We start from the raw sequence: 25135 nt of genomic DNA on the forward strand, positions 1-25135 counted from the left end.
TAGATTGTTTCAAAGGAGGGGGGGGGGGGGGGGGGAGACGTGCTGAATGGGTTAGAGAAGGTGGGAGGGGCTAATATGTGCCCACTGATGGACTATAGGGACTCATTTTACACTTTCAGTTGTCATGTGCACCAAGGTGTGACTGGGCCCTTAAAGTGCGTGTAACCCCCAAATACTAAAGTTGCGTACTTGGATCCCTGTGGAGTTTTCTATGTTGGTGAGAGGGAATATTTAATAGCTGTTGATCCTGCCAGTTTCTGCTACCAAAATCCGCAGCTGCTCATAATTACCTTCCCTTTACCCCCCCAACTGTAGCGGCTCATAGTTACCACATAGGCCACCGTAGACCTGGGCCAGTGAAGGGACATGCCCTGCACTTCTTCCTACGTGACAATTGCTTTGTTATAGAACACTCAGACACCCAGCACCGTCCTCAGGGGACAGAGAGAGAAAGTCTTCAGTGTAACAGCCATGCCACGACCTACAATGGGATTTTTCTCTTTGAGGAAGGGTGCTGCAGCAAGGGGAAAGGGAATGTAAACTGCGCTGAGAGCCACCATTAAAGCCAACCTGCACGGATGAAGAACAGGTTCTCTTTAAAGAAACACCACCACTTCCGCCCATTCAGGACCAAGTGACACATGTCTCCTCTATGGCCAGCCCTCGTACAGTCACAGATTTACCCTCCATGCTGCAGACGTCCACCCGGGGTGAGCTCTGGTGTCACGTAGTGGGGGACATCACCTGCCTCTCCGGCTGCTTGACAGTATTTGAGCTTGGCGATTGCCCAGTCACATGGGAGAGGGAATGTACCCTGCCATGTAAGAGCAATGGCGTGAGGTGGTGGGGGGACACGGATGGGTGCGTTAACTAGAGATGGGGTATTGGGAAGTCCTGCCACTCTGACCTGAATGGGCAAAAACATTTCATGTGCATGGTGAAGAAACTGTCGACATATTGGCTGATGTCTGTTCTCTTTTCCCCTTCAGTTGTCATCAGGAGAAGATATGGAAATTTCGGATGAAGAAATGGCTGTTGACATGCCAGGAGCTGCAGGTCCGCCTTACCCACTTCTGCCTCATCTAACGGGACCTACAGGAGGTTACCCGGCACAACACCTTCCTTCTCCCCTTTTACAGTTACCGCCCCACCCGCATCACCAAGCCCCCAATTCCTACCCGCTCCTGCCCAACACTTCTGCCAGGGGTCATCCGCCCACCCCTCCGCCCCTCGACCCTTCATCGTCCTCGGCCACTGCCGCTCCTCATATCTATGACTTTGTGAACTCCATGGAGCTGGTGAACAGGCTGGGCAACCAGTGGGGCGGAACTTCCATGTCCTTCCAGATGCAGACTCAGATGCTGAGCCGCCTGCAGCAGAACAGGCAAAGCAAAGGGCAGCCGTACGAGGACCCCTACATCCCGCCATTAATACCCCACCAGCTGCCTCACAGACATCGGCAACAGCACCCCCCGCCGCTTATGTCCGAGCAGGTCTTTGCAGGGGTTTACCCCCTTTTCCCTACACAGCAGATCCAACCCTTGTTACCACTACAGGAGCTACCTATCAGGAACAACCGAGCACTGGGACAGGAACTCCGGCCACTGGGCTGGGGGCAGGAGAGCGGAGTGGACCCGCACGCTACCACCATCACAAGTGTGTTGTCTGCTCTCATCCAGGAGATGAAAAGCACTATGCAGAGAGACTTAAACCGAAAGATGGTGGAAAATGTCGCCTTCCGAGCCTTCGACGAGTGGTGGGAGCGCAAGGAGGAGAAGGCAAAAGTAAGTGAAGAGTTTCATTACATAACGCTAACCTATTCTGCAGCGCTGTACACAGAACACTGAGCCATTCCCATCAGTCTTTGTACAGAGGAGCTTACACTCTAATGACCCCCACGGTCACACACTATTATTATACATTTCTATAGCTCTGACATATACTGCAGGGCTGTACAGAGAACACTGAGCCAGTCACATCTGTCTCTGTACCAGAGGAGCTTACACTCCAATGTCCCCCCCCACAGTCACACACTTTTTTATTATACATTTATATAGCTCTGACATATACCGCAGCGCTGTACAGAGATCAATGAACCGTTCCCATCAGCCTCTGTACAGAGGAGCTTACACTCTAATGCCCCCCCACAGTCACCCACTAATAAACATTTGGCATATACCCCATGATGCAATGCGTGTGCCTTTTCAGCAGCTCACTGGGGTGCATGCGGTGGATTATATTCTGCAGAGGGGCGTACTTGTTTTCTGATTCAGTATTTGCACCCTGTCGCTGCTCGGTTCCGGAGCTCTGGGTGTTGTGGGGGGGCTGAGGAATTTTCATGTCCGTGGTATTTACAGGCACCTCTACTGCAATAAAGGTGGAAGGGTCGGTGTTGACAATTTTGGGCTTGTATCGATGGCACTAGTTAGAGACACTTCTGAGATCATTCGGAGTTTGAGAGATGCCTCTGACCTGCTTCAAATGGGTTTCTGCATTGCCATCTATGGGGGGAGCGAATGTTCTGGGTACACTATGTGCATTTGTAAACTGGTCGCTGCCTATCTCTCTCCAGCCGTTCCAGAGCGTGGCCAAGCCTGTTGTCCGGGAAGAAGACAAGGAAAAGACCCGTCCTAAAGAACCTGGCCTGCTCTCATTGGTGGATTGGGCCAAGAGCGGAGGCGCTGAAGGTTTCGGGTTTGGCACTGGACTGCGGGAGGCAATGAGGCTTCCGTCTTTCAAGGTGAGTTGACAGACTTCATTATGGAGAATCATAGTACGCAAACTGCCTGTAATTTATAGAAAGGGAGGAGCTTTTATTTCTGCATTTAGCAGCCAGTCAGATGATTCATTTTATATTTCTCATGTGTTCTGAAAGAATTTGGATGCCGTGGTTAACCAGAACAATCCAGAACGTTTTCAGCTTAATGTCCGGTGTGTTTGGGCTGATGTTTGGAATTCTCCTCACACCACACAGGTCAAGAGGAAGCATCCATCGGAGGATGATGATGACGACAGTGAACAGAAGAGGCCGCGGCCATCCACGCCAGCAGAGGAGGAAGAGGATGGTGAGTAGATGTAGACACCACTCAAGGGTTCCTCCTTTCCCTTCTCCCCCCTTCTCTTCTGCCCCCTTCTCGTCTCTCCTCTTTTGCCCCCTTCTCGTCTCTCCTCTTTTGCCCCCTTCTCTTCTCTCCTGCCCCCTTCTCTTCTCTCCTGCCCCCTTCTCTCCTCTTTTGCCCTCTTCTCTCCTCTTTTGCCCCCTTCTCTTCTCTCCTCTTTTGCCCCCTTCTCTTCTCTCCCCTTTTGCCCCCTTCTCTTCTCTCCCCTTTTGCCCTCTTCTCTCCTCTTTTGCCCCTTTCTCTTCTCTCCTCTTTTGCCCCCTTCTCTTCTCTCCTCTTTTGCCCCCTTCTCTTCTCTCCTCTTTAGCCCCCTTCTCTTCTCTCCTCTTTTGCCCCCTTCTCCTCCTTCTCTCTTCTCCTCCTTCTCTGACCAACACATTTCTCATTTAGGAGGGCGAGGAAAGGAGACGCCATCAGAACCACGGCCAGGAGTAAAACCTCCACAGCGGGAGGGCGCACGAGGAAAACACAAACGCAGGAGCCCATTCCACCTAGACAGTGAGGGCGAAGAGGCCTCTGAGGAATCCGCATCTGATAAGGTCAGGGAAACGTACATGGCTGCCGGAAGAATGTCTGATACACACGCAATGTATCATCAATCCTGTTACATTTTATTGATTCACTGTCATCATTTGTCATACTTAGCCAATGTTTCGGGGCCGCGCAGGGTCCCTTCCACAAGGTAACATAGTGACTCACTGCGTGGCCCCAAAACATTGGCTATGTATGACAAATGATGACAGTGATTCAATAAAACGTCACAGGATTGGTTATACATTGCGTGTGTGCAGGTGACTATCTGACATTCATTTGGAACTTCACATGGCACCATTTGTGTTGTCGCAACAAGCACCACCATCTTGGAAGGTCGCAACGAAAGAGCTTTGTATTTGAATTCACTGTTCCCTATAGACAGCCCATGCGGGGCAGTGTGGGGTGGGTGACTGAAGCTCCTCCATCGCTCACCTGCAGCAATATATATATATATCTATCATGTAATCAGTGGAGTTCAGCTGAATCCCTTCCAGCGATCAACCTGCATTACCACTCTGCAGGAGATCATTCTTGAACAGAATTTAAAGCTGGTAAAAAGTAAAAAGAAGACACTGGGCCATGACATTTTCAGAGGAGACACAATTCCATCAATACATGATGGCTAACATTCACCTTTTAGAAGTGTAAGTCTTCACTGTCCTTGGCTGCACCTGCGCATTAGTGCCCCATAGACGTCTATGGGCCGTGTCACAAGACCGGAGACGATCCAAGACGGTGCCATTAGATGTCTATGGGCCTGTAATGCGCAGGCGCAGCCAGGACAGTGCAGCTGGATGTAATGCGGCCTCCGGGTGGAGGAAACGATGTATTTGCGGAGGGTAGATTAGGTTACATAGTTACATAGTATTTGGGGTTGAATAAAGACATACGTCCAAGTCCAACCCATATAGGTCCACGCATCATCTCATTCTTAGGGACACTGGTATCCCTGGATATTACGGTCCCTCAAGAAATTGTCCAAAAGTTTCTTGAACACATCTACACTCTTGGCTGAAATCACTGCCGGTGGCAGCGAGTTCCAGGCCTTAACTGCTCTTACTGTAAAGAACCCTCTTCGCCCCTTGTGCTGGAATTTTTTCTCCACCAACTTTAGGTGGTGGCCTCCAGTCTTTGTCATGGAGTTAATCTCAAACAGTTTGTTGCCAATGTTGCCGTCACCATTGAACATCTTGTACATGAAAAGGTTAAGTCAGGAAGGGGGACTTGCTTTAAACTAATGTCGCTGGAATTCCCTCCAAGCAAGTTTGAAATGTTATCTTTCGGTTTCAGTTGATGGTCTTTTCCACTGAGTATTTTTTTTAATCTATCCCCTAGGATGATGATGATGACGACGATGATGATGAAATCAGCTCGAAGGATGAAGATTCTGAAGGTGAGACTGTAACACGAAGGACAGATTTTAACGATTTGTTTTTAGATATAGCATTATAATGAATAGATTGTTCACACCAGCGCTTTCCGGCCCGGCTCACTTTGTTATGGGGCGGGAGGGGGCGTGGTGGTGCAATGAAGTCAAGGCACCGCAGCCACGTCCTCCGGCCGCAGTACGATCGCCCGCACTGGAACGCGTGACACATCAATGCCTGCGGTCTGGTCACAACAAATAGCATTTTTTTCTGACTTCAGCGGACCGGAACACGAGCATTGAGGTGCCACGCGTTCCTGTGCAGGCAATCGCACTGCGGTCGTAGGGCGCGGTTGTAGTGCCATTGACTTCAATGCACCGCCACGCCCCCCTCCCGCCCCAAAACAAAGTGAGCCGGCCAGGATGCAATCCAGTGCGTTCCGGCCGGTGTGAACTAGCCCTTAAAGCTAAAAAAAAAAAACAGCCATACACACAGATTACATTTATATACGAGGTCTGTTTTACATACCAAAGGATGTGTGTTTCTGTCCATCCACTCCTGAGATTTACAGAGCTCTTCCACAGAGCATAGGCCTGTCTGGCATGGCAAGGAGACCTGATTTCTCTCTGCTGCAGTTCAGTAACACTTGCAGGTCCTGTCCCTCCCTCAGCCTGTAACTGGACAGTGAAAGGAGAAGCAGACTGATGAGATTATATTTCACTCTCCTCTCTTCTCCTACCAGCATGTCCCTTGTTAGCACATGATTATTGTATTATTACATATTATGGAAAGACCCCTCTTTCTTTTGGTGTAAGAAAGCTGCAGTCTATGGGATGTTGGTGGTAAAAGAGAGAAAACAGTAGAAGACGTGATGACGAGAAGAATCCTTAGCCAGGGGTAGCCAAACTCCGGCTCTCCAGCTGTGGTGAAACTACAAATCCCATGATGCATTTCTCTCCGGGAGTAGTGCCTGTGAAAATCTTGCAATGCCTCATGGGATTTGTAGTTCCACCACAGCTGGAGGGCCGCAGTTTGGCCATAGACCGTTCATTAGTTCACGGTTATTGTCTGTCATGTGGTTTATGATCGGTATGAACGTTCTTTCTTATTGTACAATCTTCTCGGTCCCGGCACAGAAGAGACCCCACTGGCCAAACTCTCCAACAAGATCGCGTCAGACAGCGACAGCTCCAGCGACGAGGACAGCAGTTCGTCGTCGTCCTCTTCATCCTCCTCTTCCTCGTCGTCTTCTTCATCCCCTGCCTCCTCTGATGATGAGGAAGATCAGGAGGACGAGACCCTAGTGGCTCCCACGATACCTGAACCCTTCAGACCTCCCAGCCCACCAGGACCTCCTCCTCCGGAACCTGTCGAAGAGAAAGAGGAGAGCCGGGGTAAGTGTACAATTTAAGGTTAACCCAATATAACTTCCCAGCTCACCGTGCAATCTGCAAAACAGCTAATACGCTGCTCCGAACCAAACCGCACGATCGGCATGGTCTGGAGCCTCAGGCCCATTCCAAAGGGGACACTTGATGGCAGTCGATAAGATGCAACCCGTTCTATTTCTTGATTCTCTACTTTTTACTGTCATATGTTGTATGTTGATGACCGCGGTGCTACGCCCCTTCCTATCCCGGACATTTTTCAGTGTTCAGCGCTGCGGTACTTTGACTGATGTTTATTCAGTCATACAACGCTGTACTGAAACAAATTTTATACCATTTTTTTGGGGACACACAGAGCTTTCTTTTGGTTGTATTTAATCATCGCTGGGGGTTTTTATTTTTTACTATATAATAAAAAAAGTAACCAAAATTTTGAAAAAAAACCCATGAAATGTTATGAAAAATGTATTATTACCCAATTTTTTGGTAAAATATAAAAGTGGGGGTCACGTCGGGTAAATAGACACCAAACATGTCAAGCCCTAAAATTGCGTGCGCCCCGCGAAATTGCAGAAAACAACCACACCCAAAATTGGCCATAGGCGACGATTTTAAAAGCTCGTACCGCTCATCAGTTTAGTGTTATCAGTGATTGATGGCGCTAAAATGATTGCTCACTGCGACGTTCGTGGCGATATGTAACATGTGCGGCACAATAGGCGCAATCGTTGTTTTCGCACGTAGACGCACCCGACGCATGTTTGCGTGTGTATGTGGGGGGGCGGGGGACTTGAAAAAAAAATTTGTTATTTTACATTTTTTGTATTTGTGACTTTTTTTTTTTTTTTTTTAGGTTTTTTTTTTTTTTTTTAAACTTTATTTTTTTTTAGACTTAAAGGAGAACTATGGGGTCAGGGCTTTTCCCCATAGTTCTCCTTAGAGTAACGGGAGGACACAAACTAGCGTCCTCACGTCACCCTAAGCTCAGTATACCGCGAGCTACAGCTCGCGGTATACTGAGACGCCGGAGATGTCGAGATCCGCCCAGCTGCGTGAGTGACAGCTGGCTCTGCCTATCTAGAGGCAGAGCCAGCTGTACCCGCCCCCTCCCCCGTCCGTTCCGCCAGTCAGCGCTGGCGGATCGGAGCGGGGAGGGGGGAATCCATCACCTCCCCTGTCATGGCAGAGAGCCATGACAGGATCGAGAAGTGAGCGAACGCTGGTATGTGTTCTCTCACCTCCCGATCTACTGAGCCGACCTGTGACAGTCTCATTGTCACAGGTCAGCTAGAACTATGAGGTGAGTGAAAAGCACTCACCTCATAGTTCTCCTTTAACTTAATTGCTATCACATAGGGGGGGCTAAGAAACCCCCTTTGTGATAGCCAATTTACATGACAGGTCCTCTTTATGGAGACATCAGGGGTCTCCAAGACCCCTAATGTCACCTAGGGACCCCCAGAGAAGCTGATGAAGCACAGATCTGTTTCATCAGCATCTCACCTCATCTGTTGCCGGAGAGTGACACTGAATGCAGGAAGTGATTATATAGATATCTATATATAGACATCTATCTATATATATCTATAGAGATAGAGATATATAGAGATAGAGATATATAGAGATAGAGATATATAGAGATATAAGGTTAAAGCTGATGTTTATTCTGCTTGTATGTTGCTTTTCCCGGCTCCCTCCTTATTAACATGCTAATGAAATTTAACATCTTATCTCCTAAATTTACTTTCAGATGCGTCTCCATCGCCACCAGTCAAACAGGAAGCGTATATAGAAGCCCCGCCCCAACAGTCTCCACCCCAGTCTCTTCCAATCACACCCACCAAACCATGCACCCCTCCGTCTCCGCCGCTACCACTTCTTCCTCCACCCAAGAAGAGGCGAAAAACCGTCACCTTCCTCCTTTCCCCAGAAGACGAGCCCGAACCTGCCGAGAGCAAACCGCCAAATCATGTGGTTACCGAGAAACTACCCCCCGAGATTCTAGAGAAAGCACAGGAGGAGCCATTGTTGGAACCGATGCCACCGGCAGAGGAACCTCCACCAACTCCACCAAAGGCTCCTTCAGCAATACAGCCGCCAGAGACTCTTGTGAGCCCCAAAACCGAGCCTGTTCTGGTCCCACCACCACCTGCCAAAGAGCCTTCGCCTCAGAAGACACCACCGGAGCAGCTAACAGTATTAAACCTCCCTTGGGATCATGCCTGTCTGGTGAAGTCTAACCCACCGCGAGTCGGAGAACAAGTCACGCCACCAGATGGAGAGGATATGTTAGATGATGAGTATGACCAAGTGGATGAGGTAAAACCGGCTCTTCCAGAACTTCCACATAAACCAGAACCAACGGCCGCTTCTGTACAAGAACCGCTAGAGCCAGAACGAACGGAAAACCTAGAGGAACTTCTTTTTGCCCCGGTACGGCAGATCTTGCTGGAGCACAGTTACGCACAGATACCCGCCTCATTAAAGCAGCCTCCCAAGAGGCAACGCGGAGTGTCTATAGACTTGGAGAAACCCAGCGACTTCCTCCATGTCGACCTGGGTCAGCCTGTGCTGGAGGCCCCAGAGGAGGTGATTTGCGTCGGAGGTGGTTTAGTCCCAGGACTGGAGGCCAGGACAGGGCTGTTGGAAGTTGGCGACCTCCATCTGTCGTCACCCAGGAAAGCAGAGGAGGCCGCGACCAAAGCACATCATGAGGACTCTAAGAGGAAAAGCCGTAAGCAGCAGCAAGCGAAGGAAATGATCGAGCCCGGGGAGGTCACGTCCGATGAAGACGAGGATGAGGACGAAGAGGAATTCTGGGTGACCACTCGGGAGTTGAGGTCTCACAAGAACCGGCGTCCTTTAAAACCGCCTTCCCCGCCAAAGTACGAGGTGCGCAGCGAATTTGAACAGATGACCATCCTTTATGACATCTGGAACAACGGGCTGGATGTAGAAGACATGTATTTCTTGAGGGAAACCTACGAGAGGCTGCTGCAAGAGGACCACAGTACTGACTGGCTGAACGACACCCACTGGGTTCCCCATACAAATATCCTTCCACAACTTGAGTCCTTCACATAGTAGGCCATGCCGAAATAGGTTGGGTAAACTTTGGTCAGCTTGTTGGGGAGGGGGGGTTGGGGGCTTCTTTTATCATTGTACAGGATTTATATAGTAACAGTGCTTTACAATTCAATTCAACACGATAGGGTTACGGGGGCCCTGCTCATGAGGGCTTACAATAGGGGTAAGTGATACAAAAGGTTATAACTGTAAGAGGTGAGTTGATGTTCAGTTGTTAGGTAGAGGCAGGATCGGCTTCCTTGAAGAGTTTTCAGGGTTTGCCTAAAGGTGGACAGAGTAAGAGATAGCTGGAGATATTGGGTTAGGGAGCTACAGAGCATGGGGGAGGCTCTGGAGAAGTCCTGGAGGAAAGCATTGGAGGAGGTGACGACGAGGGGTCTACAGATTAGGAGGTCTTTGGAGGAGGGAAGAGGATGGGAGAGGCTCTGGAGGCAAGCATGGGAGGAGGAGGTGACGAGGGGTCTATAGAGTAGGAGGTCTAATGAGGTGACGAGGGAGCATGAAACCGGCTTCCCTGCCAATCAGAGAATCGGGCGCAGCGTCATTACACGGTGCCTGGCTTCCGGAGCAATCAGGAAGGCAGGCAGCGCGTCTTTACACGTTCCCCGGCTTCCTGATTCGTCGCAAGTGACGAGAGAGCATGGAGCCGGCTTCCCGGCCAATCAGGAAGCCGAGCAACGCCTAAAGACGCGCTGCCCGGCTTCCTGATACCGGAAGTATCGGGCTAGGCATCAGAGCATTTGGGCAAGTGCTCGCCCAAATACTCGGCACTGATACCGATACTAGTATCAGTGCATCCCTACAAATGTCTATTGGCGATTGGTTCTCTTTGGAACTCTTTGAGGTCACTTTGGAGCCTTGTGTTCAAGTTGCATTTCATACCGTGCGTTGGCGCTGTGTCGTCGGCGCACGCTTGTCTCACATTGTTGTCTCCCTTAACACTGCCTCACTCACCAACATTGCCGACCCCAAGAGAAAGCGGAACAAGCAGGACGGTCTCCGGGAGCACCAGACGGGCTGTGCGCGCAGCGAAGGCTACTATGTCATCAGCAAGAAGGACAAAGAAAAATACATGAATGTGATTCCTGTGTCCGTACGGGAACTGGACAGCGACATGCAGGTCTGTATCACGTGACCGGGGACAGTGCGTACCAAGGTGATCACATCGAGGTGCCGTGTTTGTCTGCCAATTTCTTCTGCTCTGTTGTGTGCCTTGTATCACATTGCAGCATGATCTCTCTTATTGAAGAAGTCTCACCATAATCTCACAATCACTTGGAATCCTCCATGGGACCAAGTGCATGAAAACCTTGGTCCCGTTCTGTGGCCACATGGTGTGTCATTTTTGCTCCATTCTGGCCTGAAGCCTGATTGATGGACATTCCTATGGGAGAGCTACAACACTGCATTGTAGCCACCACCCCCTCTTCAGGTGCAGAAATAGTTGCTGTGAGCGTGCCGGATGTGGCACCGACCTGATGGAGCAGGTAAGTTCCACCTGGATCCGCTGCGGCAGAGCCATACAGCACTCAGTAGAGGGCTGCTCTTTTAAGACTGCTGCTGGCAACCTGGTGTATGTGTTCCTCTATGTATACATACACAGTACTGTCAAACTGATCCCCCCCCCACACACACAGCTTCCTGCTGCTGTGGTGAATGACAGCACTCATCTCTGCCAGAAACGAGAGCTGTCACTCGCACCTCCATTAAAAATTAATCTCCTGCTGAGCAATGTGGTCAAACAGCGCTGTGGGGAAGGGGGTTGGAGAGGATGCGCTGTTGACCTCAGAAGTCGCATCGACGACCAGAACAGGACCGAGTACTCCATGCACTTGGTCCCCTGGGGGATTCCATAAAGATTCCTGAAGTGGTTTCCAGTTCTCATAAACGGTTCGGTCCTCCGTCTGACCTTTCCTGACCTTTTTACTTCAGAAATGTGTGGCGACGTGGACATTTTACTAAATCTTAGCCTAACAAAGTGATCAGACTTCATAGAACCAAAGTAGAAAAAGATAGGTCACCAGCACTCAAAAATAATTCAAAGAGAATAAGTCCTTTTTATTGGACAATTGTGTCACGACAATCAAAAAGAGCCTGGCTCGTTTTGATTGTCGTGACACAATTGTCCAATAAAAAGGACTTATTCTCTTTGAATTATTTTTGAGTGCTGGTGACCTATCTTTTTCTACTTTGTGTTTTGCACGGTGCCATCCGTGATAGTTACTACAAGCACCATTTTTGTTTATTGGCCGGGACTGGTGAAAGGTGTGCGGAGAGCACCCCTACCAACTGCAACTTCATAGAACCAGGCGGCACGTCGAACCGGGCCCTGCAACTGGATTTATTGAGCTGCGATGCTGACACGAGATGGTTGTGAAATCATGATAGAGAAGTCCTTTGTATGCAAAGTGTTTGTCCGGGCCGTGGTTCCGCATGAGTTCAGACTGAGAATGAACTTTATTCGAGCATCTAACATACACAAATTCCACAAATAAGTCTCTGCATTCCAAAGTTCTCTCCACCCTTAGCCATAGAGCCGTGCGTGTGCGTACTTCTACCACATAGACTGGTGCAGTGGGTGCCAAGCTGCACCGCAATGGAACATGGAACATGTTGGTGATAGAACTGTGTGTGGGAGATGTATTTGTGGTATCATTCAAATGAATGGCAATGCAATGCACCTCCCACACCAGTACGCGCAGTAGGTGTGATTGCATGGTACAGTGCGTTAACTGCATGGGACTGTATGATTAACGCACTGTACTAGTGTGAACGGGCCCTCAAAAACACTGACGGACACACACAACCGCACATTCTCACACATACACACACTCCAAAAATTATTTTCATTTAAAAACAATCTACCCAGTATCCCTACCCTAAGAGAACCGGAGCGAATCCTCAGCCTGGGGTCCAGTGTGGGCTGCTGTGCTGTGACGGAGCTCCATCCATGCGTGCAATGCTGGTACAGCTCCCATGTGCGCCCTGTAGAGGTGCTGGGAGCCAGAATGTGACATCACTCCGGTCCAGGCACCTCTACAGGGTACATTAGGGAGCTGCAAGCAATGCACGTATGGATGGAGCTCCTTCACGGCCATACCCCCATCCCGCACCACCTCAAGTTGGCACCGGGCAGCATATTTTGAATGGCTGCTCGGCGTGGGAACTGACGAACTGCGCTAGGGGGAGGCAGAGGAACCTCACCTAGAAAAATGGAAGGCACACGGGGGGACCCCTGAACATGGCGTCATAAACCACCAGCTGAGAACCAAGGATTTAAAACATGCTATAGAACATATTTTCAATCAGCATATGTATGATGCTGATTGAGAATATGAACTATTTCACACACAATGATTTACAATGCAGGCGGATAGTCCTACAGGAGAGGTGCAGGGAGAGTAAAGTAAAGAGCCGGCGTGGGACACTGCAGCTGTCACGTTCCACATCTTGTACCGAAAGAGTTTTGGAATGTAGTGACCAATTTGTGGGTCCTGGCACTGGTTTACTTATAAAGGAAGACAAAAGCCTTGTACTGGCATGTGATGTTTGTGGTATACGATGTACTCATTCACTGTATATCTGTAAACAAAATAAATCAAAGCAACTGCTGTCTTTTTATTGAAGACGTGTTGCTGGTCATCTGACTAGCTTTCTCTATGCAGAATGCTGAAAGCTGGTCGGATGACCAGTGAAACGTATTCAATAAAAATACGGCGAGTCCAGTTGCTTTTGATTTATTTTTTACAGATGTACCGTGACCCGGATGAATGAGAACCTTCACAGACATCTCTCACTGTAGTATAAGGGAATGGTTAAAATGCCTGTTGATGTGGGGTGTTTTTTTGCCATCTGTTTTCCGTGGGAGATTTCCCTTGGCTTCCTGTCCCAGGAAGTGAAAGGAAATCTCTACAATGTGAGGGGAATTAAAGTGGGGGAGAGCTAAAAGAGATACAAATGAATCAAAATACTTTGTAACAATAATGATGTTACACTGTATTCATGAATGAAGCCCGAAAGCACTCTTTGCAGACTTAATTCACACAGAAACCACCATCTGCACTTCAGAGGCACAGAGCGGCTCCTGGCAATTTATCCGGGTGGCGCATCTGCGGTGGGAGAGGAAGTTCTCCGCATTGGAAGTTTATCCAAGTTTTTCTTTATGGCCAAAGTCTTATTTCATGTGTTTTTTTTTTTTGTTTGTTTTTTACCCAGGGTACAAACAGGGTTCTGTCTGAGCGCCGCTCGGAGCAGAGGCGCCTTCTCAATGCCATCGGCTCTTTCTCAATATTGGACAGCGACTTGTTGAAGCTCAACCAACTGAAGGTAAGCCATGGTTGTAATATTTGTTCTGAACACTAGGGGGCGACATTTAATTGTAATATGGGAGAGGTTGCGGAATAGCTTTGTATTGTAACATCACAGAGCTGTCCTGGTGCCAGCCAGCCCACAAAAATCTCCTCCATTAAGCCACTGGCGCCTTGTCAGCTAACACTACGGTATGATTGTAGCTTTACAAAAAAAGATGAAAGTATTCGTAACCCTGAGCCATCTTGGCAATGCATAACCAACACTTAAGGCCTCATTCACACAGCACAGGACAGGTGCTGCGTGCGATTGTACGCAGCAGCCTGTTCTTCTCTATGGGAGGATGCGGTCGTACGCTTACCCGAGCTGCGCATCCTGCCTGCTTATGAGTACGGACACCCGCACGGATGTGCAGCTCGGGTGAGCTTACGGCGGCATCCTCCCATAGAGAAGAACAGGCTGCCGCGTACAATCGCACGCAGCACCTGTCCTCCCCGTGAACAACCCGATACGGCCGTGCACGCCACACGGAGCTGCATGGGCCGACACTTCGCTGTGTGAATGAGAGCTAAGCGTGCTGTTTTGCTGACAATGTTAAAAAAAAAAAGGCAATTAAACAGTTTTTTATTTTTCTAAATGGTCATGTGACTGCTCTGGCTGGATCCTATCGCTCATATATAAACTGCAATCCTGATGCTATTTTTTGCTTTCACAGTTCCGTAAGAAGAAGCTCCGATTTGGCCGCAGCCGCATTCACGAGTGGGGTCTCTTCGCCATGGAGCCCATCGCCGCCGACGAGATGGTGATTGAGTACGTTGGGCAAAACATCCGTCAGGTGAGTCTTTGTTCAGACACTAGCTGGCGATGCCGCATCCATTGTCACAGCTGCATACAAAAACTTATAGGCCTCTTACGAAGGTTCCGGATCCACCTTTCAAAGTGTTTTTTTAATGGGAGATCTCCATTCTGAGCATTTCTATCCGGAGCTGCCCCTCACAGTCCTTCCCCGCCACAAGATGTCCTCACTCTACAGGCTGAATGATGACCAGGACTTAGACATACTGGTTCATCTGCCATTTCATCATGAACTGGCAGAAATGAGCTCAGTGTGTACCCAGCTTAAGGAGGAACATTTAAGCACATGTGACGAGAGAGCACGGAGCAGGCTTCCCGGCCAATCAGGAAGCCGGGCAGCGTGTAATGACGCGCTGGCCGGCTTCCTTATTGGTCGGGAAGCTTACCAATCAGGAAGCCGGGCACCATGTAATGACGCGGTGCCCGGCTTTCTGATTGGCCGGGAAGCCGGCTTCATGCTCCCTTGTCGCCTCATGACGAGGGAGCATAGAGCCGGCTCCCCAGCCAATCAGAAAGCCGGGCACCGCGTCATTACATGGTGCCCGGCTTCCTGATTGGCCAAAAGGCCGACTCCATGCTTTCTCGTCACATAGTGAGGAGAAGCTTGGGGGGCGGCTTCCTTGCTAATCGGAAAGCTGGGTAGCGAGTCATTACACGCCGCCTGGCTTCCTGAATGGGACTTTCGGTATTCGGCATCTGCGAGTACCGAAAAAAAATATCGGTGCTCTATACCGAAATACCGGTATCGGTGCATCCCTAATTTTTACTAAGGGCAGATGAATCCATCTCCCTTTACTTCCCGGAACTCTGGCACATGTGACTAGGACATGTGACCATGCACATCATCTCAGGGGAGGAAGATGCCTTTCCCTGAGATTTCAGATGAGATTTCCCAGCAATGCTCTGCTGATGTAACCTTCCCAGGATGCATCGCTTGGGGACATTACATCACTAATGCCCAAGAGGAGCAGGAAGTGAAAAACGATAATTGTAAGTAAAAGAAAAACATGTTTGTTCAGCTCATGAATGTCGGATGATTTCATATCGGCGTGCAGAGCTGAATGCTGATGTGATCTTTAGTGAAAGGGGGTAAAGGTCCACTTTAAGTTATTGCACCCTAAATATGGGTGTAATGTGGTGCGAAGATGTTTCACACCACATTACACCTATATATTGAGGGTGTTTATATAAAGCATGCTCGGATATAGACCACCAAACCTAAACCCCTCTTACGTGTGTGTGTGTGTGTGTGTGTGTGCGTGTGCGTGTCCACACGGGTTAATCTATGTACCTTGCCGCACTCCTTACCAAATATTCCAAAGGTAACGGGTGCTTGCAATGACTGCGTTTGCATCCTAACGACTCGTCATTATTGAGCCTGATGAAGGGGACCCCTCGCAGCCCCCAAAGCGCTTGTCTATTGACATTTATCAATAACATGGATTTGCGCTGACGTGAATATCCGTATTGGGGGTGTTGCTGACATTTGTTACTGTTCCCAGACGGGATCGCTCCCAGTTATTATTATTATTATACAGGATTTATATAGTATAGAGTTAACACAGCGCTTAGCCCTCGTTCACACCTGAGCGTTTTGTAGCGCGTTCTACGCTCGACGAACGCTCTACAAAACGCTAAAAAATATATAAATACCATTGTATTCAATGGTCTCGTTCCCACCTTGGCGTATTTCCGCCCGTCCCTAACGCGTTACAAAACGGCCCACGCCTGAAAAGGTACAGGTACTACTTTGGGCCGTTTTTGTTGCGCGTTTCCATTGGGATACAGCCAAGTAGCCTTCGGAAACGCGCGACGGTCGCGCAACTTTTTTACCGCGAATCGCGGTAAAAAAACGCGGGACAGACGCGCATATGCAATACGCCTAGGTGTGAACGAGACCTAAGGGTGACAAAAAATCCATAAAGTAAAAAAATGTCATCAGTGTTAGATATATTCATTAATTGTTGAGAATTTTCTAATGTGAAGTGAAGAATAGAACGTTCTATTACTCAAGGTTCTCCTCTTTCATAGCAGCTTTGGGGCTAATAGGTTTTAGGTGTTTCCAGGAGCGCAGGTTTTTTGTTACATATCAGGATTTATAGAGCGCCAACAGTTTGCGCAGCACTTTACAATATAAGGAAGACATTACAATCACAATTCAAGACAAGATGGTAAGGAGGGCCCTGCCCCTGAGGGCTTACAATCTAAAAGAGGAGGGGCCAGAGATACATGAGGAGGGAGCTGTGTGGGGATGAATTGTTTGAGAACGCGATGGTTCAGTGGTTAGGTTGAGGTGGGAATTACTACAGGTCTCATCTCCCTCCTATGGCAGAGGGGCCTATACACAGCCGCACTGGGGACCCAGCCTTCCTCACCCCCTTGTAGTCCAGCCGTACTTCCTCCAGTCCTGGTCTATATCTCCATTCAGACCTGAGGCTAGGGGTAAGCATTGAAGGAGCCCGTACGCTGTATCTGTGACTCCGGGTGCAATGCTCTGCGGGCTTCAATGCCAATAAAGTGGTAAATACACATTGATTATGAGATCAGCGTGGATGCTTTCACTATTTTGTTTACATGAGGTGGACTGCGCCTTTACCCGGAACCGCTGTACATTCCCTTCACTCGGCATTGTGTAAATATTTGCCATGAAATGAATAATAGGGCTACCTGCGTATTGTATTGTGTGTAGCGCCGCTGCCATGGTCAGAGCACACCTCTGGTGACTGATCTTTATGTATATTTGGTAATATTAGATCATATTCACCTGGAACACTTTATATCCTCGTGAAAAGGAATTGGACCTCCCGGTATTACTTGAGAAGCGTTCACGTTTCGTTTTCTCAAGAGCTGAATCCGATCGGACTACACCCCTTATATAAGTCTTATGTAACGATCGCCTACAGCGACGCCAAGCTAGGATAACATTAATCTCCCGTCTGCCAGCTCAGAGTCACCCAGACTCTATATTTACAGCAGACAAACAGCTGAACGCAAAACAAGCCGGAACATACCTCAAATCCCAAAATTGTAATAATGACACCAAACCTGAATACCCCCAATGTGCAAAATTCACAGCAAAAATACACCAGGGTTGGGCAACTCTGGCCCTCCGGCTTTGCTTTAACTACAAATCCCAACAAGCCTCTGCCTCCGGGAGTCATGTCTGTAACTGTGTCTTGCATTGAATCGTGGGACTTGTAGTTCCACAACAGCTGGAGGGCCGAAGTTGCCTACCGCTGCAATACACAAATATGAATTGGCATGTTATGCAATACTAATAATGGTACATTGGTAATCAATGCTCCTTTTTATTACATTGATATCCACCTGTGAAACACTCGTCAATAAAACATTTTATGAAAGCATTGTCTTAGCCGCTGGCTCCGGGTCGCTCAGCAGCGCTTGCCCAACTTCTGGTCAGGAAATGCACACGGGACTTGTCACTTAATTATTTTTTTCAGGACTATATCATCCCAATTGCTGTGCCCCACCTGTATAGAATAAGCCTCAGGAGCCGCAATCTGTGTAGGATCAGGGGCGGGGCTTCCAGGCTTGCATTGCTAGGCTTTAGTCCTGCCCATATGATCTATTACATTAGGGGATGAGCAGGGGCGGGGCCTCTTGGCTTGCATTGCTAACCTTTAGCGCTGCCTGCGTGATCTATTACCTTAGGGGATGAGCAGGGGCGGGGCCTCTTGGCTTGCATTGCTAACCTTTAGCGCTGCCTGCGTGATCTATTACCTTAGGGGATGAGCAGGGGCGGGGCCTCTTGGCTTGCATTGCTAACCTTTAGCGCTGCCTGCGTGATCTATTACCTTAGGGGATGAGCAGGGGCGGGGCCTCTTGGCTTGCATTGCTAACCTTTAGCGCTGCCTGCGTGATCTATTACCTTAGGGGATGAGCAGGGGCGGGGCCTCTTGGCTTGCATTGCTAAGCTTTAGCGCTGCCTGCGTGATCTATTACATTAGGGGAGGAGCAGGGGTGGGGCTTCTGAGCTTCCATAGGAAGGCTTTAGCATTGCCTGTGTGATCTATTACATTGGAGGAGGAGCAGGAAGCGGGGCTATAGGGCTGCCCGTGTTAAGTATTACATTGGAGGAGGAGCAGGGGCGGAGCTTCTGGGCTTCCTGTGTGATCTGTTACACTGGAGGAGGATCAGGGGCTGTGCTTTTAAACTTGCATTGCTAGACTTTCTAGCTGCCTGTGTGTTCTATTACATTGGAGGAGGAGCAGGGGGTGGGGCTTTGGGGGATTGCATCCACCCCTCTTATTTATCGCTTGTTGAAAAACAATATATCTAAAAGCCCTTTTCAGTTATTTAAAGCTGCGGTCATGTGACACTCAGGTCCCGGGTCTCCTCTCATCCTTTGTTTACCTCCTGCACCATCCTTCTACAGCCTGCATGACGTGGTGACTTCCTAGTGGCTGTCCAGCGGTGAGATCCTCTCGATATCCAGACCAAAAAGCTCCGGTAAAATAAACGGTTATACTGACCTGTAGTAGAATCTTCACTCTATTTCTGAGCAAAGTTGTCTGAAGGAGCTTTTCATGCCTGTGTCCCTCCCCCCTGCTTGTTCTGTGGTTCCTCCCGCTGGCCACTGTGTCTTGCTATTGACGTAGAAGTCAGCGGGAGAAACCACAGCATGCGGTGGGGGATACCGGTATGTGTAAGATAACATTCTTGGGGCAGCTTTTCTTGGCAAAGAACGGAAGCCAGGACAGGATAACCTTTTATTGGAGCTTTTTGGTTTTTATTTTTTTACAGCTACAGGATCGGTTTAAAGCTAAACTCCGGGATACGGCCCGCTTTTGATCCTTAGCACCCTTTCCCCATGCACAATTTAAAAACACACACCCCGTGCTCAATACTACATAGAAGAGGAAATGTGGCCAGGAAACAGTTCTCCATTGTGACGAGAATAGCACCTGATCACACAACACAAGAGATGATAGAAATGTGTCTGTAGGGACCTGTTTGGGAAGATTGTTTTAGCACAAGGTGAGCAAATACCGTCGGGATCAGATTGTATTCCTCCTGGCTGGAGTTTAACTTCAATAAAAAGGGGATTAGTGTATTCCTTGGCATGCGACGTACTTCCTATCAGTGCGGATATCTGAATCCTCAGGATAGTCTGACACATACATGTGGAGGCATTTCCTCAGTGCGTGCCATTTACGTCAGAAGAACTGGAAGGGTCATAGAAAATTGTCTCTTTTTGTTTTCCTAATTTAGATTTTTTTTTTAACTTAAAATAAAGACTTCCATTATAAAGGTGCCGAGGGATATCGGAGACCCTGTCCTCGATGAGTCATGGCCGGATGCAAGTCAGTAAGGCCTTTCGCAAAAACGCCGGACTCCTCCTGGGGAAACTCTATGGACCGGCATGGTCCACTCTGGCTGCTCACGATTGTCTAGACCCTCCCCCCCTATCTTCCTGTTAGGACAAGCTGGCACTATGTATTCAATTTATATTTTACCCAAAAAAAAATTAGAGCGGTTGTGGTACAACTAACAGCCTGGCGACTCTATCCAGTATATACTCCAGTCCATTGCCATCGTTGTCCAGTATATACTTCAGTCCATTGACATCGTTGTCCAGTATATACTCCAGTCCATTGCCATCAAAGCCCAGTATATACTCCAGTCCATTGCCATTGTTGCCAGTATATACTCCAGTCCATTGCCATTGTTGCCAGTATATACTCCAGTCCATTGCCATTGTTGCCCAGTATATACTCCAATCCATTGCCATCAATGTTCAGTATATACTCCAGTCCATTGTCATCATTGCCCAGTATATATGTCAATCCATTGCCATTGTTGCCAGTATATACTCCAGTCCATTGCCATTGTTGCCAGTATATACTTCAGTCCATTGCCATCGTTGTCCAGTATATACTCCAGTCCATTGCCATCAAAGCCCAGTATATACTCCAGTCCATTGCCATTGTTGCCAGTATATACTCCAGTCCATTGCCATTGTTGCCAGTATATACTCCAGTCGATTGCCATTGTTGCCCAGTATATACTTCAATCCATTGCCATTGTTGCCCAGTATTTACTCCAGTCCATTGTCATCGTTGCCCAGTATATACTCCAGTCCATTGCCATCGTTGCCCAGTATATACTCCAATTAATTGTCATCATTGCAAAGTATATTATTATTATTATACAGGATTTATATAGCGCCAACAGTTTGCGCAGCGCTTTACAATATAAGGAAGACATTACAATCACAATACAATTCAAGACAAGATGGTAAGGAGGGCCCTGCCCCTGAGGGCTTACAATCTAAAAGAGGAGGGGGAAATGATACATGAGGTAGCTGTGGTAGCTGTGGGAATGAATACTCCAGTCCATTGCCATCGTTGCCCAGTATATACTCTAGTCCATTGTTATCATTGCCCAGTATATACTCTAGTCCATTGTCATCGTTGCCCAGTATATACTCTAGTCCATTGTCATCGTTGCCCAGTATATACTCTAGTCCATTGTCATCATTGCCCAGTATATATACCAGTCCATTTGTCAGCGTTGCCCAGTATATACTCTAGTCCATTGTCATCGTTGCCCAGTATATACTCTAGTCCATTGTCATCATTGCCCAGTATATATACCAGTCCATTGCCATTGTTGTCCAGTATATACTCCAGTCCATTGCCATCATTGCCCAGTATATATACCAGTCCATTGCCATTGTTGTCCAGTATATACTCCAGTCCATTGCCATCACTGACCAGTATATACTTCAATCCATTACCATCCTAGCCCAGCATATACTTAAATCCTGTAAAAATCGTACTTGGCTCTCCTTGTTAATGGGGGAGGGGGCTGCGGATTCGGGTTTACTAGACTTCACCCTGTCTGTAGTGTGCTGGCAGATCTTCATTATCAGAGATGTGAACACTGTCTGTCCTAACTAAGGGATAAAGATGCTGCGACTCTGGGGGTCCTTTGTATTGGAATGCCTCTCTAGTGTATAGTTCATCCAGTTATTCTGAACAATAGGCGTTACCTGTGGAGTGCTCTGTATAATCCTGCTCCTAGAAAGGCGAAGGTTACGTATGCTGTGTGGTTGAGAACACATGACAAACATATAATGAGGATATATATAATGCGGCTGCAAAGGTGGAAATGCACTTTGGGTGTCATATGGGAGACGGTTGAACCTCCATTCTAGGTTGGCTTGGCTCTGCTGCGCCAGCCAGTGCACAAGTCCCGGCTATTGATGAGTGAAGGGGACCCGGCCTGGGAAAGGACGAGGTTGGCACGGTCTTCCATTGTTGCTGATTATAAAATCTTTCTGTGTTTTTTCAGGTGGTGGCGGACATGCGGGAGAAGAGGTACGCTCAGCAAGGGATCGGAAGCAGCTACTTGTTCCGTGTGGACCAGGACACCATCATAGACGCCACCAAATGTGGCAACCTGGCCAGATTCATAAACCACTGCTGCTCGGTAAGAGTCTTGGGGGCTTGTTGTTGTTTTAGATATATATATGACGAAAGGACTTTTAAGCTCAGCAATGTCCTCTTCACCTTAAAAACTGGAAGCTTTAGAACCCCTATAAAGATTTTATTGCAGTCAGTGTCTCTCTATGTCCGGGTGACCACTGTCGGCAAGATGCAATGTAATGGCAAGTCCAGAAATTTACACTCAGTCAAGGTTAACTGTCTTGGGGATAAAGGTTTTGGATGGGAATTTGCAGAGATTTTCTCTCAATTCCTGTTGTGCCTCCACGACAGGAAGTTAAGGGACAGGAAGAAAGGGGCGGGGCCAGGGCCAGTCAGACCGGGGAGGACAGCGCTAGACCAGTGGTTCTCAACCTGTGTAACCTCAGGACCTACATTTGTCCTCGGTCATAAAAGCACGACGCAAGTCGCGCCGCTATGGGACGCACAGCATTAGGATACAGCACGTTCCTGTGCGGGGGCGATCGAACTGTGGGTGGGAGGTGCTTTCGGTGTACCATTCAAATGAATGGCAACGCACCTCCCACACCAGAATGCCCGGTAGGTGCAATTGCGTGGCACAGTTAGCTCACTGTACTAGTGTGAACGGGCATACATACACAGACACAATCTCACAGACACATATAAGGTCTACCCAGACTCCCTACCTTACGAGAACTGGAGTGGATCTTAAGCTTGGGGGCCAGTGTGGGCTGCTGTGCTGTGCCGGAGCTCCATCCATTCGTGCATTGCTTGTACAGCTCCCTTGCGCACCCTGTACTGGTGCTGGGAGCCAGAATGTGACGTCACTCCGGTCCAGGTACCTTTTACAGGAGAGAGCTGTAAGCAATGCACGTATGGATGGAGCTCCCTCACAGCCATAAGCCCACCCCACCTCAAGCTGACACTCGGTGCCGGGCGGCATATTTTGAATGGCCGCTTGGCATGAGATCTGACAGCGCTGCGCTAGGGGAAGGAGGAGGAACCTCATCTAGAAAAGTGGAAGGCATGTGGCGACGCTCTGAACACTTTTGGGTCACGACCCACCAGTTGAGAACCAAGGCGCTAGACGATGCTGGACGTCCTCCAGCCAGGAAATGGGGCGGAGCTCTATCTGACTTGCTGCATCTTTCAATGTTCATTGTGAGGAGCTCCCAGTGTGCAGTGACATCAGAGGGAGAGGAGCCGGTACAACGTGCAATACTGAAGGGAAGGCCAGATTTACGATTTAGATATAACGGATTCTCTTTAGGGAAGGGGTGATGAGCGAGGAAAAATAGGTTTAAGTTCAAGAGATAAGAATGTGAACATTTATATAATCTTAATGCTGATCCTCAGCTCACCACACAACGGAGGATTCCAAAGCCAGATTGAGACTAGAATGGAGGATTAAGCATAACTGACGTGGACCTGAGATGTCTCTTAGTACGGAGTTTCCGTTGCCTGTCTGGCGTTGTGTGCGCTGTAACTTTTGCATACGCACATGTGTAATGGATAACTGACCGATGTTATCAAATCATCCCTGAAATCCTCCCCCCATTGCGTCACCCGTTGTTGAAAGGCTTTCCGCCAGGCTTTGGAGCATAGATGAAAGTAGTCACTCGCGCTCCATAAGTATTAAAGTCAATGCTGTTTATTGACTGTGATGACACACATCTCCTTAGCGACGTTTCGGGACCGCGCGGCCCCTTCCTCAGGCAAACGGAGACTCTCTACTTGCCTGACTTTAATACTTATGGAGTGCGAGTGACTACTTCATCTATCTGCATTTTCACGGAGGCATCCGTTGTCACCACCGCACCCACCCAGTTGAATTTGGGCTTTATCCGGTTAGGAGTGCGATGGGACGGGAGGATTAGGCTTTGGAGTATGTCTGCGGGGTCAGGTACTGATGTTGGTAAAGACCTGGGTTGAAATCGGCTTACCAGTTCATCCCCAAGGTGGTCAGTAGGGTTGAGGTCAGGACTCTGGAGGTACTCCACCAAACTGGTCACACAGGAGCTACATACAATTGTGTAGATGAAGCTTTTAGATTGTAAGCCCTCAGGGGCAGGGCCCTCCTTACCATCTTGTATGGAATTGTATTGTGACTGTAACGTCTTCCTTATATTGTAAAGCGCTGCGCACACTGTTGGCGCTATATGAATACTATGTAATAATAATAATTAAGCATTTGTGATATGTTTTATATTAATTTATAAAGAAAGCTTTTAGGCCTTGTTCACACCAAATGCAGATCCGGTCAGGTTTCTGCACACGCACGCTAGTCTTTTTGATGCGTTTTTTAAAACATTTTTTAGTTTAACATGGGCTTTCAGTGCGTTCCAGGCATTTGCATGCGTTTTTGATGCGTTTGCAGATCCAGAGCATGTAAAATAGGACCTGCTGCATTTTTTTTACCTGCTCTGGATCCGCACGCTGCGATGTGAACCGGAGCTCAAAATACCGTAGGAATACATTGGACGCAGTTTTGATCCGGTCTGCACCTGCTCTGCTCTGGATCTGCTCCGCGCCTGGTGTGAACAAGGCCTTACTTTGCATTGTTTTGCTTTCATTGTAAAACCAATATTTGTTTTTTTTCCCCCCTCCCCCAGCCTAATTGTTACGCCAAAGTCATCACCATCGAGTCCCAAAAGAAGATCGTCATCTACTCCAAGCAAGCGATCAACGTCAACGAGGAGATCACGTACGACTACAAGTTCCCCATCGAAGAAAGCAAGATTCCCTGTTTATGTGGGACGGAAAACTGCCGAGGGACTTTAAATTAACTGCCAGCCCGGTCGCAGGTTCCGGTTGCGGGTTCCGGTCACGGGGCTCCACATAAACTCCTTACCGCGGCCAAAGCCACGAACTCTGGAGGTCACAATAGGCGGAAGGCTTCGCTTTCCGACACCGGGTTTTAGAAGCGGCCGCGCTTGTTACTTCAGCTTTCCTTTCCCAGTACATAGACGGCTCGGCATTTGGTCGGGGGAGGGGGGGGGGCGCCGCTGGGGCTCCTGGTATTTTTTGTGGGTGTATAGAACTTTTTT

The 25135-nt window shown here is 48.5% G+C and overlaps 1 protein-coding gene across 1 annotated transcript in view; it reads left to right on the forward strand.

The window, feature by feature from the left end:
* Nucleotides 1-24931, forward strand: part of SETD1A (SET domain containing 1A) — a 53336-nt gene extending 28405 nt beyond the window's left edge. The window contains exons 8-19 of the mRNA XM_018572966.1: nucleotides 990-1784; nucleotides 2573-2740; nucleotides 2975-3065; nucleotides 3513-3658; nucleotides 4989-5054; nucleotides 6162-6414; nucleotides 8159-9460; nucleotides 10446-10615; nucleotides 13711-13821; nucleotides 14519-14638; nucleotides 21976-22113; nucleotides 24701-24931. Coding sequence (XP_018428468.1) covers nucleotides 990-1784; nucleotides 2573-2740; nucleotides 2975-3065; nucleotides 3513-3658; nucleotides 4989-5054; nucleotides 6162-6414; nucleotides 8159-9460; nucleotides 10446-10615; nucleotides 13711-13821; nucleotides 14519-14638; nucleotides 21976-22113; nucleotides 24701-24874 — 3534 coding nt within the window. The 3' untranslated portion in view covers nucleotides 24875-24931. The remainder of the gene's footprint in view (nucleotides 1-989; nucleotides 1785-2572; nucleotides 2741-2974; nucleotides 3066-3512; nucleotides 3659-4988; nucleotides 5055-6161; nucleotides 6415-8158; nucleotides 9461-10445; nucleotides 10616-13710; nucleotides 13822-14518; nucleotides 14639-21975; nucleotides 22114-24700) is intronic.
* The last annotated feature ends 204 nt before the right edge of the window (nucleotides 24932-25135 follow it).

Source organism: Nanorana parkeri, unplaced genomic scaffold (genome assembly GCF_000935625.1).
Source record: "Nanorana parkeri isolate BGI_ZX_2015 unplaced genomic scaffold, ASM93562v1 scaffold2188, whole genome shotgun sequence".
NCBI classification, from domain to species: Eukaryota; Metazoa; Chordata; class Amphibia; order Anura; family Dicroglossidae; genus Nanorana; species Nanorana parkeri.